The following is a 13,635-nucleotide window of genomic DNA, read 5'->3' on the forward strand; positions in this document are numbered from 1 at the left end:
GTTTCGGGAATAATAAGAAATCCAGGATGGCTGGGAAGTAAGCCTTCCAGTTGGGTTAAGCCAGAGGGACAAGTAGAGAGTTGCCTGAATGCCAGGCTGGGTTCTGGATTTTATTCAAGAGGCAACAAGCAGGAGAATCACACACTCCACCAACCAGGTTGCAGAGTGGCCTAGAGAGGACAGAACGCCCTCTGTGCTGGGCACTCCAGCAGGTACAGGCAGGCTAGAGCGCCACTTACTCTCCTGTGGGGTCCTGGGCTGCAAGGGCCATGCACAAACGCCAAGTCGGCAGAAATATCCCTACTTTAAACCCTAATCTGGTAATCTGGTAATGGATGTTCTTTTTTTTTTTTTTTAAAGATTTTATTTATTTATTTGACAGAGAGACACAGCGAGAGAGGGAACACAAGCAGGGGAGTGGGAGAGGGAGAAGCAGGCTTCCCGCAGAGCAGGGAGCCAGACGTGGGGCTCGATCCCAGAACCCTGGGATCATGACCTGAGCCAAAGGCAGACGCTTAACGACTGAGCCACCCAGGCGCCCCCTGGTAATGGATGTTCTTAATGGGAACCCTCAGGCCTTTATGATCAAAGACCTCTAACTTAACACACGGTCTACACTAATTCAGGATTCAGGAAGAGGTCTTTCTCCCTCTTCGCAATGTCCTTTCAGTGTCCTCATTCCTAGCGGAGGCAGAGTAACTATCTCACCGGTGGGAGAAGTTAGGCAGGAAGCACGAACCTGCTACATCTCTTCCCCTTTCCTGCCTGCCCATTATCCATCCCTGCTGGCCCCATCAGGACGGTGCTTACACTGAGGATGAGAATCGAGTTGAGAAATATGTAATAAATAGGCTATTTTGAATTGGAAAAGAGGAAAAAGAAAGTGGTGAATCAACAACAATCACACATTTCTCTGGGCAACTGCACCAGAGGTGGGCTCGGGTACAGAGCCAGGGAAGCTGGGAGGCAAGCTCAGGAGCAGGGGAAGAAGAGACTCATTTACACACAGAAGTCACATGAAAAAGATTCTCAGAAGGGAAAAGCAGAAGCCACAGGAGGTATGATATGATCAAAACAATATTAACCAATGCCGACATTCAGGGGTTAGGAAGACAGGTGATAAAACAGGCAGTAAGACAAGTCTTCTGAAAGCACAGCAAACCCTGCTGCTGAGGCCCAAGGCTGATGGAGGGCTCGCTGGCCAAGCCCTAGACAGGACAACTGCTGCTGGCCGACGGGGAGCCAGAGTTTGAGATAAAGGAAAGGTTAGGAAACGACACCTGAAAGTGGAAGACTAAAGCAGGTCTGCCAGAGGTTCTTCTAGATCAGGGAGTGGGGGATACCAGGAGGTGGAAGGGAGAAACCAGATCAAGAGAAGGATCAGGAAGGCCCAAGATGAAAGCGCCAAGGGCAAAACGGGATTTCACTTCATCTCAGATTTTGAAATCGAGCCCTAGCGTTCTGGACACAGGATTAGAGATGGGTGGACACAACATTCTAACTCTGACCCCGCTTCCCTACCTTTCTGGAATCCGGTGTAACATTCTTTATTAGAAAAGCTGGAGTTCCCTTAAGTGGGCGTTACTAAAATACGTACCCTTAAGCATAAACGTGCCAAACCTTTTAGTGGCTCTCCCAAAGGCCCGGATATTTCCTAAAAGACTGGCAAGCACTGAGACAACAGAGGAAAAGGCTGACAAACATGTATGCATGGTAGAAATGAAAAACTCTGCCGTGACAGAAGACATCAAGAAAAACGTGAAAACACAGAAATCAAAACTAGGTCTAAAAACATGGAAACCAGAAAACACTTCCCGTTTCTCAGATGGGAGACACTTTAGAAAAACTGGTGACATCCAGGACAGTTCCAGGGGGGCAAAAAGCGGAGCAAGCTCACACTGCTTTGGGAATATAAGGTGTTACAAACTTGTTTTGAAGGAAATTCAAACTTGAAATGCCCATCTTTCAACACTTCAAACGCCCATCAGTTTCCCGTCTAAGAATGTGACTTGAACAGTTCTGAGAAGGCAGACATGTGCCCACTCTGCGCCAGGTACTGTTCTAGACTCCTGGAAGACACAAGGGAGCTAAGCAAAGATCCCTGATGCCAGGAATTAAGGGGTGGCGGTGCGAGGACCAATAAACACACTGAAGAAATATTTTGTGTGTGCTGGCAGTGTACCTGAGTGTGTGTGTGTGTGTGTGTGTGTGTGTGTGTGTGTTGCTCTGAGCTGTATAAGGGTTTGGGGGAGTGTTTTCTGTGTGTGCTGGGAATTTTTAGAAAGTCAAATGGCAGAATAATATATGTATGCTATGGTCCCATCCTATAAAAACAAAAACATAAACAGACTATGGTCTGGAAGGGTAAGTATGTAACTGTTACAACAACTCCTTTTATGGATAATTAAAAGAACTTTTGGGGTGCCTGGGTGGCTTAGTCTGTTAAGTGTCAGACTCTTGGTTTTGGCCCAGGTCATGATCTCAAGGTTGTGGGATCGAGCCCCGCTTTGGGTTCCACACTGGGTGTGGGGCCTGCTTGGCATTCTCTCTCTCCCTCCCTCTGTCCCCACCCACACCCCTGCTCACGTCCTCTCTCTCAAAAAAACAAAAAAAAAGAACTTTTATTTGTAGAATTTAGCATATGAGCTTGGACTTTCTTAATAAGCATACAAATACAAACAGGCATTTAATTAAAAAATATATACCAAAGAGTCCACAAAGAGGCTTTTCAGATAACACAGGAAAAGGCACCAGAGTCCAACAACCAGCACAGGGCTGCTGGGAGGAGAGGGGTACACGGGCTGGCGGATGGACAACTGCAAGGCAACCTCTTAATGGCCAAAACAGAGGCCCTTAAACAGTCACAATACCAGACGATGACAATTAAAACCTATTCCTAAACGGACTGTTTACAGTAAAACGTTTAGATAAACTTAACAGAACTTCATAGAGAAGATCACACTTCCACACTCCTATCACTCACCTAGCACATGGCGTCCCTTCTATTCACTGAGGGCGTTTTCATGTACGGTGAATTACAAAGAATAAGAACTTGACAGCAGTTAGAATATTAAAAGTCTACAAGTGTTAGGTGTTCCTTAAAAACTATCAGACTCCTCCCACCTGCTCCCCCGTATCTCAGACACACATCCACTCTTTCCCAGGCGCCTGGCCCTCAGCTACCCTGAGTAAAAAACACATACCCTTTTCTTCAAGCGCTCCCGTTCCTTCAGGGTGAGGGTGTCGGCTTTGGCAATGACAGGCACAATGTTCACCTTATTGTGTATCGCTTTCATAAATGCGACGTCTAAAGGCTTAAGTCTGAAGGGAATGAAACACACATTTCTGTTCTCTCAAAATTATCTCACTTCTTGTATGAAAATATGCAACTTGGGGGAAGCTGTCAACCTAGCAAGTAGAAAGGAAATTCTAAGGACTTGGTTTTTATGGTGGGGGCCACTTACCCATGTCCAAAGGGTGAGATAAAGTAAAAGCAGCAGTGCACCCTGTTATCGATGATGTGCCGCCTATTCAAACCACTCTCATCATGCAGGTACCGTTCAAACTGTTCATCGATGTAGGAGATGATGGTCTTAAAACTGAGAAACATAAATATTGGTAACAGTGGGATACAAAAGGCAGGCACTCCCTAACTTTAAAGACAAAACAAGTTTTTTTCTTCCCTGCCCCTCTACCAAATATAATTTGATAACTCAGTTATAAGATGGGACTGGAAAACAGACTCCTACATTTGGCAAGACGGAGGTTTCTGGAAAGTGTGCCAAGCACAATTTCCCTCAAGTGCTGTGGGGGGTGGGTGTCAAAGGCCTGAAAAGAACCGTTGAAAGAACCTGAGGTGACTGAGCAGACAGAGGGCTGCCAGCTCTCACAAGGACTGTGCGCAGAGGACGGGGCAGTGTGTGAAAATGTAAACCACTGCTGCACGATGCAAAGAGCAAGGCAGGGCAGGGAGAGACTCCCGAGGAAGGAAGGAGGTGGGAGAGCCTCCCCCTGTTTCCCTTGCCTCACCCTTCCTCCTTAGGTGCTGGCAAGCTGGGGCTTTACACCCCACGAGACTGGAGCCCACCACTTCTACCATGGATGCGGCCCTTGCCACAGGGTACGGGGACGCAGTGCTCTTCTACCTGCAGCTGTCTGTATCTGTGCTAACGAGGCCAAGAATCGAGTCTCTAAGAGGAAGGTCTACATCACAATCTTCTCCACTGGCCAGGGTTCATTCAGATCCAGGGGTTTCATTTATACTAGCAGTTGATGAATGCTTGGCGGTTACAGAAAAAATACTCATTCTTTGTGAAATTCCTCATTTAAAATGTTATAATCAGTGCACTTTAAAGTGTTTCACCGTTTTATTATACACAGCTACCTCAAACCCAATCATCACTCTAACACTGTGAATGTGAATACATTCAAATAACCGTAAGCACTTCTGGGGCTGTGCGTCCCCGATGGGCGTACCAATCCCTGCAGTTGATGGCGTCCCCATAGCCAGGTGTGTCCACCACTGTCAGGCGCAGCTTGACCCCTCGCTCCTCAATCTCCACAGTCGAAGCCTCAATCTGGACAGTTCTTTCAATTTTCTCTAGAAAAGAAACAAACTTAATGAGAAAACGTACTTAAAAATTAACCCAGTTTTCGGGGGGGAGGAGCAAGATGGCAGAGGAGTAGGAGACCTAAATTTCGCCTGGTCCCAGGAATTCAGCTAGATAGGGATCAAACCATTCTGAACACCTACGAACTCAACAGGAGATCGAAGAAAAGAATAGGAGCAACTCTCTGAACAGAAAAGTGACCACTTTCTGGAAGCTTCATTGAAACTGAAAACTCACAGGATAGTATCAATAGCAGACTAGAGCGAGGGGAAGACAGATTTGGTGAAGTAAAGATGTATCTACTCAAAAAATTGAAGCCAAATAAAAAAGATTTAAAAAACAGAGAAAAGAGTAATACATGTGTGGAATAGAGTTTAAAACTAAAGATATAGTTTCTGATTCTGTAATGAAAACTGGAATGCCAATCTTCTGCTAACAATCAACTATAATGAACTTTGGTGTGGAACCTCCCTTACGTTACATTTTATTTAAAGAAAAAAAAAATAGCATCACTTCAGAAATTTGAAAAGCCTACACATCCCCTAACCTTAATGACATTTTATTTGACTGTCTGTGAAAAACAGAAGTTTCATAAATTAAAAAAAAAAAAAATTTAACCCAGTTTTCAAAGAGTAGAGATGACCTGTTAGTTTCTAATTAATAAATGACTTAGAACTTCATTACCCCTCTTGGAGGAAGGTTTTCAGAGGTAACACAAGGACCATGTAAAAACGATCCCTGAGTTGGCAAGGAAACCGGGCAGCTAAAGTAAAACAGCAGCTCGGGATGGTTAAAATGCCAATATTGAAAATTATGACTTCTGTTGCTGAGGCAAAGAGAACAATTTATGAATTTGTTTAAATACTGAATTCAGAGATATTTATGAGAGGGCTCCCAGGTGTGGCGGCCCAAGTCCTAGGCGCTGTGTGCTAACCCACAACGCTCCCACAATATGCAAGGAGAGTACACACCTATTCCTACAGTTGTCAGCTACTTAGAGAACTCTCTTCATGAGAAAACATTTTCCCTTGACCCTCCCATCAAACATATAATCTAGGCAGAAACTGTTTCCTACACTTCTACAGTAAAAGAACACCAACTCGGGAGAGGATGGACCTGTGGATTCACGCTCAGTAAACAAGCAAGATCCAAGGGCTTCAGGTGCAGCACCTTGCCCGACTGAAAGAACACTGTCCTTGTGTTTAAAGCAGAACAAAACCACAAGGCTGAGACAAAAATATCTACTATTTGCTCTCAGCCGCTTTCATGTAGAGAACTGCACTTACAGTACTATGGGGGCTTTTTGTACCTGCAGCTCCAGGTATGATTCTTTCTGGGTAGAGATCAGTCAGGAACAGGCTGTTTATGAGAGTTGATTTTCCTAGCCCCGATTCACCTTTAAGTGAAATGAAAACACTGTCACGACATGATCCCGTATGACATGGGTAATCTACTGCACTTACATGGCACTGGGTTAAGTACCTCACACACATCTTCGTCTGTACTCCATTTGAATCCACTACCACTTTGGTGCGACTCTCCCCATTTCATTGATGGGGAAATGGGTGCCTTTGCTTGGAGAGCTATCCAGAGCAGGCCCTTGATTTGAATCCAGGTCTGTGAGTCTCCAGAATCCCCACAAAGTAAGATCAGAAACACGCTCTTAGCTCTTCCAAATGTGTGGGATGGACTTTAGTGGTGGGTCTTTATTTTTTGATAAACAGAATGCAAAGTAGGTTTTCAGTTATGATTTTTGCTCATTGTCAAAGCTACCACATTTTCAGAAAACTGAACACATCTATCAAACAATGTCAACAGCACTCTGGCTTGCCAAGCCGTGGGAAACAGAAACAGAACAGATGCCCAAGGCTGCACTATAGTCTGCAATCTCTCCCTCCTGTCACCAGGGCAGGAGCAGGCCACCTCTACCCCTTTCTTGCTTTCACACATCCCATGCCCCACCACTGGCAAACGTTTCATGTCAGGCAACCTGCCCACTCACACTGTTGAGTGTGGTATGACCAATAAAGACAACACATACTCATTCGAGCATGTAATGAATTAAAAATTCTTCCTCAACTACTATCATACTTGAATTCTGAATGTTTTGAATTCTGTAACATTTGTATTCTGAGTATTTGAAACTTAACTTCAAGGAAAATTCAAGATAGCGAAGTTAAATTTTACGTTCCAAGGAAGCATGTAGAGATTCCACCATCTCACTGCAGGCCATCAACTAAGACCAAGTTCTGCACAGAGAAGTGCTTCTGAACTGAGTGCCTGACTGTCCCCTGGGCATCTCGGTCTGAACCTCCCTCTGCTCAGTCCTGTGCAGCATGTGCAAGGGGCACACATCTGTTTTAAAAATCATTATTTCTGGGAAAATGAAGAACGAGTGAATTTGAAATGTATAAACATACAAAATTAGGACTGTACTTTAGATTGCAATTTTCACATGGAAAGGTCAAAAGGACAAAACCAGAATTACATGTTGAACATGTCCAATAAGAGCACATCAAATTATCCTTTTAATAAACTGCCTAGCAATGTCCTCTTAACGTTTTTATCACTAATGAGGGAATTTTACCAGTAAGTGCTCCGATCTTTTGTGTGCCTGGCACAGTCCAGGCTCCGGGACAGAGCCAAATCCCTACTTCCATGTACCTGGCAGTACAGTGGGGGAGAGGACAAGTAAGCAAAGTCACTCTGTCACCGACAAAATGGTGACAGCTCTAGGTAATCAAGCTGAAAGGGACTGGGGCACAGAAGACCTCTCAGCCGAGGTGTCTTGAGTAGCGACAGCTTTTTTGAAAAAAAACAGTTAATATTCCAATGGCTGATTCTAAATTATGAATCTTCATTTAAACGGTAGAAATATCTTCACTTGGAATGGCTTTCAGGCAACATCTATAAATAATTAACTCATTAACTCAGAACATGATGCCACTTTTGGGCTGAATATCTTTGAGTGGCTAGCTCTGTGATTCCATGTTCATTAGCACCTCTGTCCCACGGGAGTTTCTCAGGTGCCTTTACACAGGGGACACAGGAACTCAAGTCCCACCGCACAGAACACACCAGGCTCAGCAGCCTTATGTAGCAGTCCTGTATGAGTGGTGACAGCAAAGGCGGACTGGGATGGGAGGCACTCAGGGTTTACAAAATGGCTCATGTTTTTACCGATCAGGGAGAAATACACAGCATCAGGCACAAGGTGGCGCCACCATATGAAAAATATGTGTAGGTGACAAAGGTGAACTACATTTTACAACAGCCTTCTGAAATCCCGTCAGGCAAATGGTCCCAGAAGCTTCCGATTAAAACCTTAAAACCGAGGCTAAACTCCCCCACCCCCCAAATGCAGGCCAAGCCAGGAATACCAGTAAAAACAAAAACAAAAACAAACCTCTCTAACCTGCGGGGCTGGTCCCCTTCACATTTACTTTTCAATTTTAACCAATACAACAAAGTGCTTTCTCAAACAGTGCAACAGGGTCATTTCGGAGGGCCCCTGAAGGGCAGCATCCTAAGTGGTCCCCAGAGCTGAGAGCCACATGAGGAGGTGCCATTTCACAGGGAAAAGCTGCTCAGGTAGGACCCACACAGCTTGGAGTGGCCACCTTCCCATGTGCACATGCCCTTAGGAAGGAGTCCCCAGAACATGAGTTCACATTTTCAAAACGTGTGAACCTACAATGACACCAGTATATTTTTGCTGGAAGGTCAGTTTTCATTTTCTTAGCTTACTTCCCAAGTTCTCAGAGTGTCCACTCTGTAACCCCTCATGAATTTGGTAATATTAACTAACCTATGGACTTTCTACCAGGTAACTTACTTTGGCAATAGGCTTCGTATTTTTAATCTCGCTTTTTTTGTGAACGGAGCCACCACCCACCCCACATAATGGTGGGAGGCTGGAGATTTGATATACGCTATCACCAACTATGACCAGCTGACCAGACTTCAGCAGCATCAAGTTCCCTTACAAGCTACCCGCCTGACACCTGGCTTCTGTCCTTGAGATCTTTAAAAAACGTATTTGTGATTTTAAAATTTCCTACAGATTGCTGCTCAAACATTTCTAGTTTTTCTTTTTCTTTTTTAAGACTTTATTTATTTGGGACGCCTGGGTGGCTCAGTCGGTTAAGTGTATGCCTTCAGCTCAGGTCATGATCCCAGGGTCCTGGGATCGAGTCCCACATCGGGCTCCCTGCTCCGCGGGGAGCCTGCTTCTCCCTCTGCCTCTGCCTCTCTCTCTCTCATGAATAAATAAAATCTTTAAAAAAAAAAAAAAGACTTTATTTATTTATTTGAAGGGGGGGTGCAAGTTGGGGGAAGGGGAAGAGGCAAAGAATCTGAAGCAAACTCCATGCTGAGCGCGGAGCCTGATGCAGGGCTCGATCTCACAACCCTGAGATCACAACCTGAGCCGAAACCAAGAATCTGACACTTAACCGACTGTACCACCTAGGTGCCCCAACATTTGTAGTTTTTCATTTGCATGTGATCATTTTGTAAATTTTCTTATTTCCTTAGAAATAAGCCACAGTTTTTAAAAACAATACCTTTCTTCTTCAATAGTCTCTGACTTACAAGTTAGGTACACTGGCCTTTTCCTGATATAGGTTTTTCCCTCTACCGGAAAGTAGTGTTCCTAAGCCTAAATGGTGGAAAGCAAAAATGCAAATACCACTAATTGGTATAGAAGCATTTTTTGACATTCCTAGGCCCCCAAAAATCATGCCTCAGGCTTTTGATAGCTTAGAATACATCTTAACAGATGTGCAAAATCAATCAAGGTGAAGCCCAGATGCTCGCACAGTTCAGAACTCTGGTGGCTGGACACGGAGATGCTGAGAGTGGGAAGGAGCTCTGAGGGCATGCTGCCTCTGTAACAGCTCACTGCCAAACCAATGCCGAGCTCTTTCACTTGTCTTTCAGTTAGTGAAAACGGGCACTACTGTAGGTCTTTCATAAAAGACCTAACGTGAACTTACAGAAAGCAAGGGATACCTGTATACCATTTTTCTTAAGCTGCTAATAGTTACAATTTAAAGTTGAGGGCTCTTGTGGTTAAGTTTCTAGCTGATATTTACCACCCATCTCATCCTTAATCCCCTACCTGCTTTATTTCAAACTCACTTTACTGAGGTGTAACTTACATACACCTCAGTTCAATAGTTCCCTATGCTCATTTGAACTGTGTTGATGGGTTAGTCTGACAAAGTACACACTCAGATAAACAAACTCCACCCAAGACAAAGAGGATCTCCGTACCATGAGAGCTCCTTTGCGTAAGTCAGAGTCAGCTCTACCCGTCTGGCTTTACTACATGCATACACCAAGCTGTTTTCTGTCCCTACAGGCTGGTTTGGGTTATTCTAGAACTTCATATACAAGGGGTCGCACAGCTTGCCTTGTGTCTGGCTGCTTTTGCTCGGCACAATTAGAGATGAACCCACATTGCTGCTCCATCAGTAGTCCGTTCCTTTGTACTGCCTAGCAGTTCTCCCTTATATGGACCTATCACAATGTGCTGATCCACCCTCCTGCTGGACACGTGTATTACATCCAGTCTGGGCTACTGCAGGAGGAGTGGCTATGAACATCCTCAAACCTTCTCTGTGGACAGGCCATCATTGCTCCTGGGTGACTATGAAGGATGGGAACCGCCAAGTTACATGGTAAGCATGCAACTGCGAAGAAAGCACTAAATCGGTTTCCAAAGTGGTTGCATCACTTTTTATTCTCACCAGCCGTTAGTAGGAGAGCTGCAGTTGTCCGTATCCTTGCTAACGTTTGGACTGCCAGACTCTGAAAATTTCAGCCATTCCAGGGAGTGTGTGGGGGCATCTTGTGGGTCAGTGTGCATTTCTTCCTGACGACCAAGGAGGATGCTGTGTGTCCTGGCCATTCAGTATCTCCTATGAAATGTCTGTTTCAATCCTGTGGCCATTTTTGTAACTGGGGAGTGTGTCTTCTTCCTGAATGATACGAGCTTATGTTCTGGATACAAGTCCTATGTCGCACGTGGTGCTGTGAACGCTTTCTCAGTTTACGGCCTTTTTTGTCGGTATCTTTTGAAGAACATAAATTTTTAACGAAGCACAACTTACTTATTTTGTGATTAGTGTTCTTCACATCCTAAGCAATCTGCTTACTCCATAGTCAAGAAAATTTTCTTCCCCATTTTCTTCTAGACTTCTTATAGCTGTACAGTTAGTGAACTGTGGTGTACAGTGTGAAGGAGGGGTTCACGGTCCCTGTCTGCCACATGACCACCTATTTGTTACAGCACTATCTGCAAAATGACCAACCTTTTCCCCTTTGCATCACCTTGGCACCTTTGTCAAAAATCAGCTGACCAGGGCACCTGGATGGCTCAGGGTCCGGAGATCGAGTCCCACATTGGGCTCCCTGCTCAGCAGGGAGTCTGCTTCTCCCTCTGACCCTCCCCCCTTCTCGTGCTATCTCTGTAATAAATAAGTAAAATCTTAAAAAAATAAAAAAATAAATAAAAGTCTGTCGTGGTGTCTAAAGTCTTAAAAAAAAAAAGAACCAGCTGACCATGTATATGTGGGTCTACTTTGGGCTGTTATTCTCTTCGGCAGATTTGAATGTCTACCCTTACCACACTTCGCAGTTCCTGTTGGTATGTCTCAAAATCAGATAGTAAAAGTCCTCTACATGGTTCTGTCTATTCTAGGCCCTCTGCACTTATGTTTACACTTCAGAATCAGATTGTTCATTTCTATTTTAAAAGAGCCTGGTGTGACTTTGACTGGCATTGTGCTGACTCTGGATCACTCTGGGGGCAGAAGGGCACCGTCCCGGGCACGCCCAGCACGCCGGCAGCTCTCACAGCTTACCTGGCCTTCTCTCTCTCAGCCAAGTCCCCACGTTGTCAGTGTAGGTCATGCACACATTCTGCTAAGTTACCCTCAGCACTGCGTGTTTCTTATATTACGGTAAATGGCACCGTCTTTTGAAATGTCTTTTTTAACTATTGCTTTTGATAGTCTTTTCAAGGTCATTTTAAAATTTTCTGTTGGTAATCTACAGAAATCAAGTTATTTTTGTATACTGATCAGAACCTGCAATCTTGATAAAATTGACTTACTAGACCTAGTAGTTTTGGGATTCCTTAGAGTTTTTAACATACACAAGTCATTTCAGTTGTAATTAAGAATGTTTTATTTTTGGGGTGCCTGGGTGGCTCAGATGGTTAAGCGTCTGCCTTCGGCTCAGGTCATGATCCCAGGGTCCTGGGATCGAGTCCCGCATCGGGCTCCCTGCTAGGCAGGGAGCCTGCTTCTCTCCCTCTGTCTCTCTCTCTCTGACTTTCATGAATAAATAAATAAAAAAAAAAAATTAAAAAAAAAAATGTTTTATTTTCTTTCTTCATGAGAAAGAATAACACTAACTATAGGTTTTTAGTATATACCCTTAATCAAATTGAGAAAACTTCCTTTTACTTCTAGCTTACTAATTTAGAAGATCTTTAATGGGTTTTGAATTGTTACGACTGCATGTTTTAGACGACATTTCCCCTTTAGAACCATGGGGACTGATTCTCCGATGTTAAACCACACGCCCCTGAGATAAACCCCGTTTGTTAGGGTATATACATATAGCTTTGCCATAACACGAGCCTGAAGGTGAGAATTTGTTCCAACACAACTGGTACATTAGGGAACAATTTCAATGTAATAATCACTTTACATCTGTTTATGTGTGATTTCACTGCTGACAAACTAGGTGAACACAGAAAACCACCCCCAACAGAATCAAGCCATGAAAGAATACGCTCAACTTGCTATCAGCTAGCAGCAACCTCAGTTCAACGGGTACTGTGGGCCACACCCACTCCCTCCTGGCACAGCTTCCCATCCATCTTCACACAGCCCTCCTTCCACCATTTCCTGACGCCCATTTTGACAAACTTCAGGGACTAGTCAACCCATAGTGCCTATATTTGGTGTATCGGATGGTATTTTAACCAATTAACATGCAAAAACCATTTTGATTGGGTTCCTCACTCTCTTCCGAACGTGCCACTGAATCAGGTTTTGAGTCTTGTGCCCCTATTTTCTCCAGAAGCCTGTGGTTTCAACTGCATAACATGGTGATTTTTAAGGAGCACATGTATATTGTACTATAGTAGAACTTCCTGTATTAATCAGCACTTTCATGTACTGCTGGATTTGCCAAAACTTTGAGATGTTTGTATCTATGCTCATGAAGAGTTAGTCCGTACTTTTCTCATTATTGATTGATTATAGGGTAATGCTGGCCTAATAAAATACTCTTGCCATGAAGAGTAGCTTTGGGGGGCGCCTGGGTGGCTCAGTCGGTTAAGCGTCTGCCTTCAGCTCAGGTCATGATCTCAGGGTCCTGGGATCAAGCCCCGCGTCGGGCTCCCTGCTCAGAGGGGAGTCTGCTTCTCCCTCTTCCTCTGCTCCTGCCCCTTGCTAGTGCTCTCTCTGTCAAATAAATAAAATCTTAAAAAAAAGAATAGCTTTGGTGAATGTTCCACATGCACTTGAAAAGAATGTATAACCTTACAGTTTCTCAGCATAGTGCTCTCAATGTCAATTAGGTCATATTGTTTGATAGTGTTATTTTAATATTCTACAACATTACTGATTTTGTTTCATAAATTACTATGCAGAATGTTTAAAACCCACTCTTACAAATCTTTCTCCTGATTCTGCACCATGCCTTATGGAGCTCTGTTATTAAGTGCACATACAGTTAAGATGTTGTTTTGAACTGTCCCCTGCATCTTTCTGATACATATTTCTTTATCTCTGGGAACATCCAGGTAGTAGACCTAAAGTCCACTCTGGTATTAATACAGCTGCTTCAGGTTTCTCTTGGTTGGGCTCTGTGTGAGGATTTTCCATTCTGGTTGTTCAGGCTCACCCTGCCTGCTTCTGACCTGTCACGGTCATGGCTGTGGCCCTTCTGCCAGGGTGCTCTCTCCCCACCTGTCTCATCTCTTCTTTTTTTTCCTGCCTTCTTT

At 44.2% G+C, this 13,635-nt stretch overlaps 1 protein-coding gene across 4 annotated transcripts in view; it reads right to left on the reverse strand.

The window, feature by feature from the left end:
- Positions 1–13,635, reverse strand: part of SEPTIN2 (septin 2) — a 34,170-nt gene that overhangs the window by 9,783 nt on the left and 10,752 nt on the right. For all 4 annotated transcript variants that reach the window (XM_081813227.1, XM_006748438.3, XM_081813225.1 and 1 more), the window contains exons 4-7: positions 5,920–6,006; positions 4,477–4,600; positions 3,465–3,599; positions 3,204–3,321 (exon numbers count right to left, since the gene is read on the reverse strand). In XM_081813227.1, coding sequence (XP_081669353.1) covers positions 3,204–3,321; positions 3,465–3,599; positions 4,477–4,600; positions 5,920–6,006 — 464 coding nt within the window. The remainder of the gene's footprint in view (positions 1–3,203; positions 3,322–3,464; positions 3,600–4,476; positions 4,601–5,919; positions 6,007–13,635) is intronic.

The sequence above is a fragment of the Leptonychotes weddellii genome, chromosome 3 (genome assembly GCF_054177405.1).
Source record: "Leptonychotes weddellii isolate Sample4059 chromosome 3, ASM5417740v2, whole genome shotgun sequence".
In the NCBI taxonomy this organism is placed as follows: domain Eukaryota; kingdom Metazoa; phylum Chordata; class Mammalia; order Carnivora; family Phocidae; genus Leptonychotes; species Leptonychotes weddellii.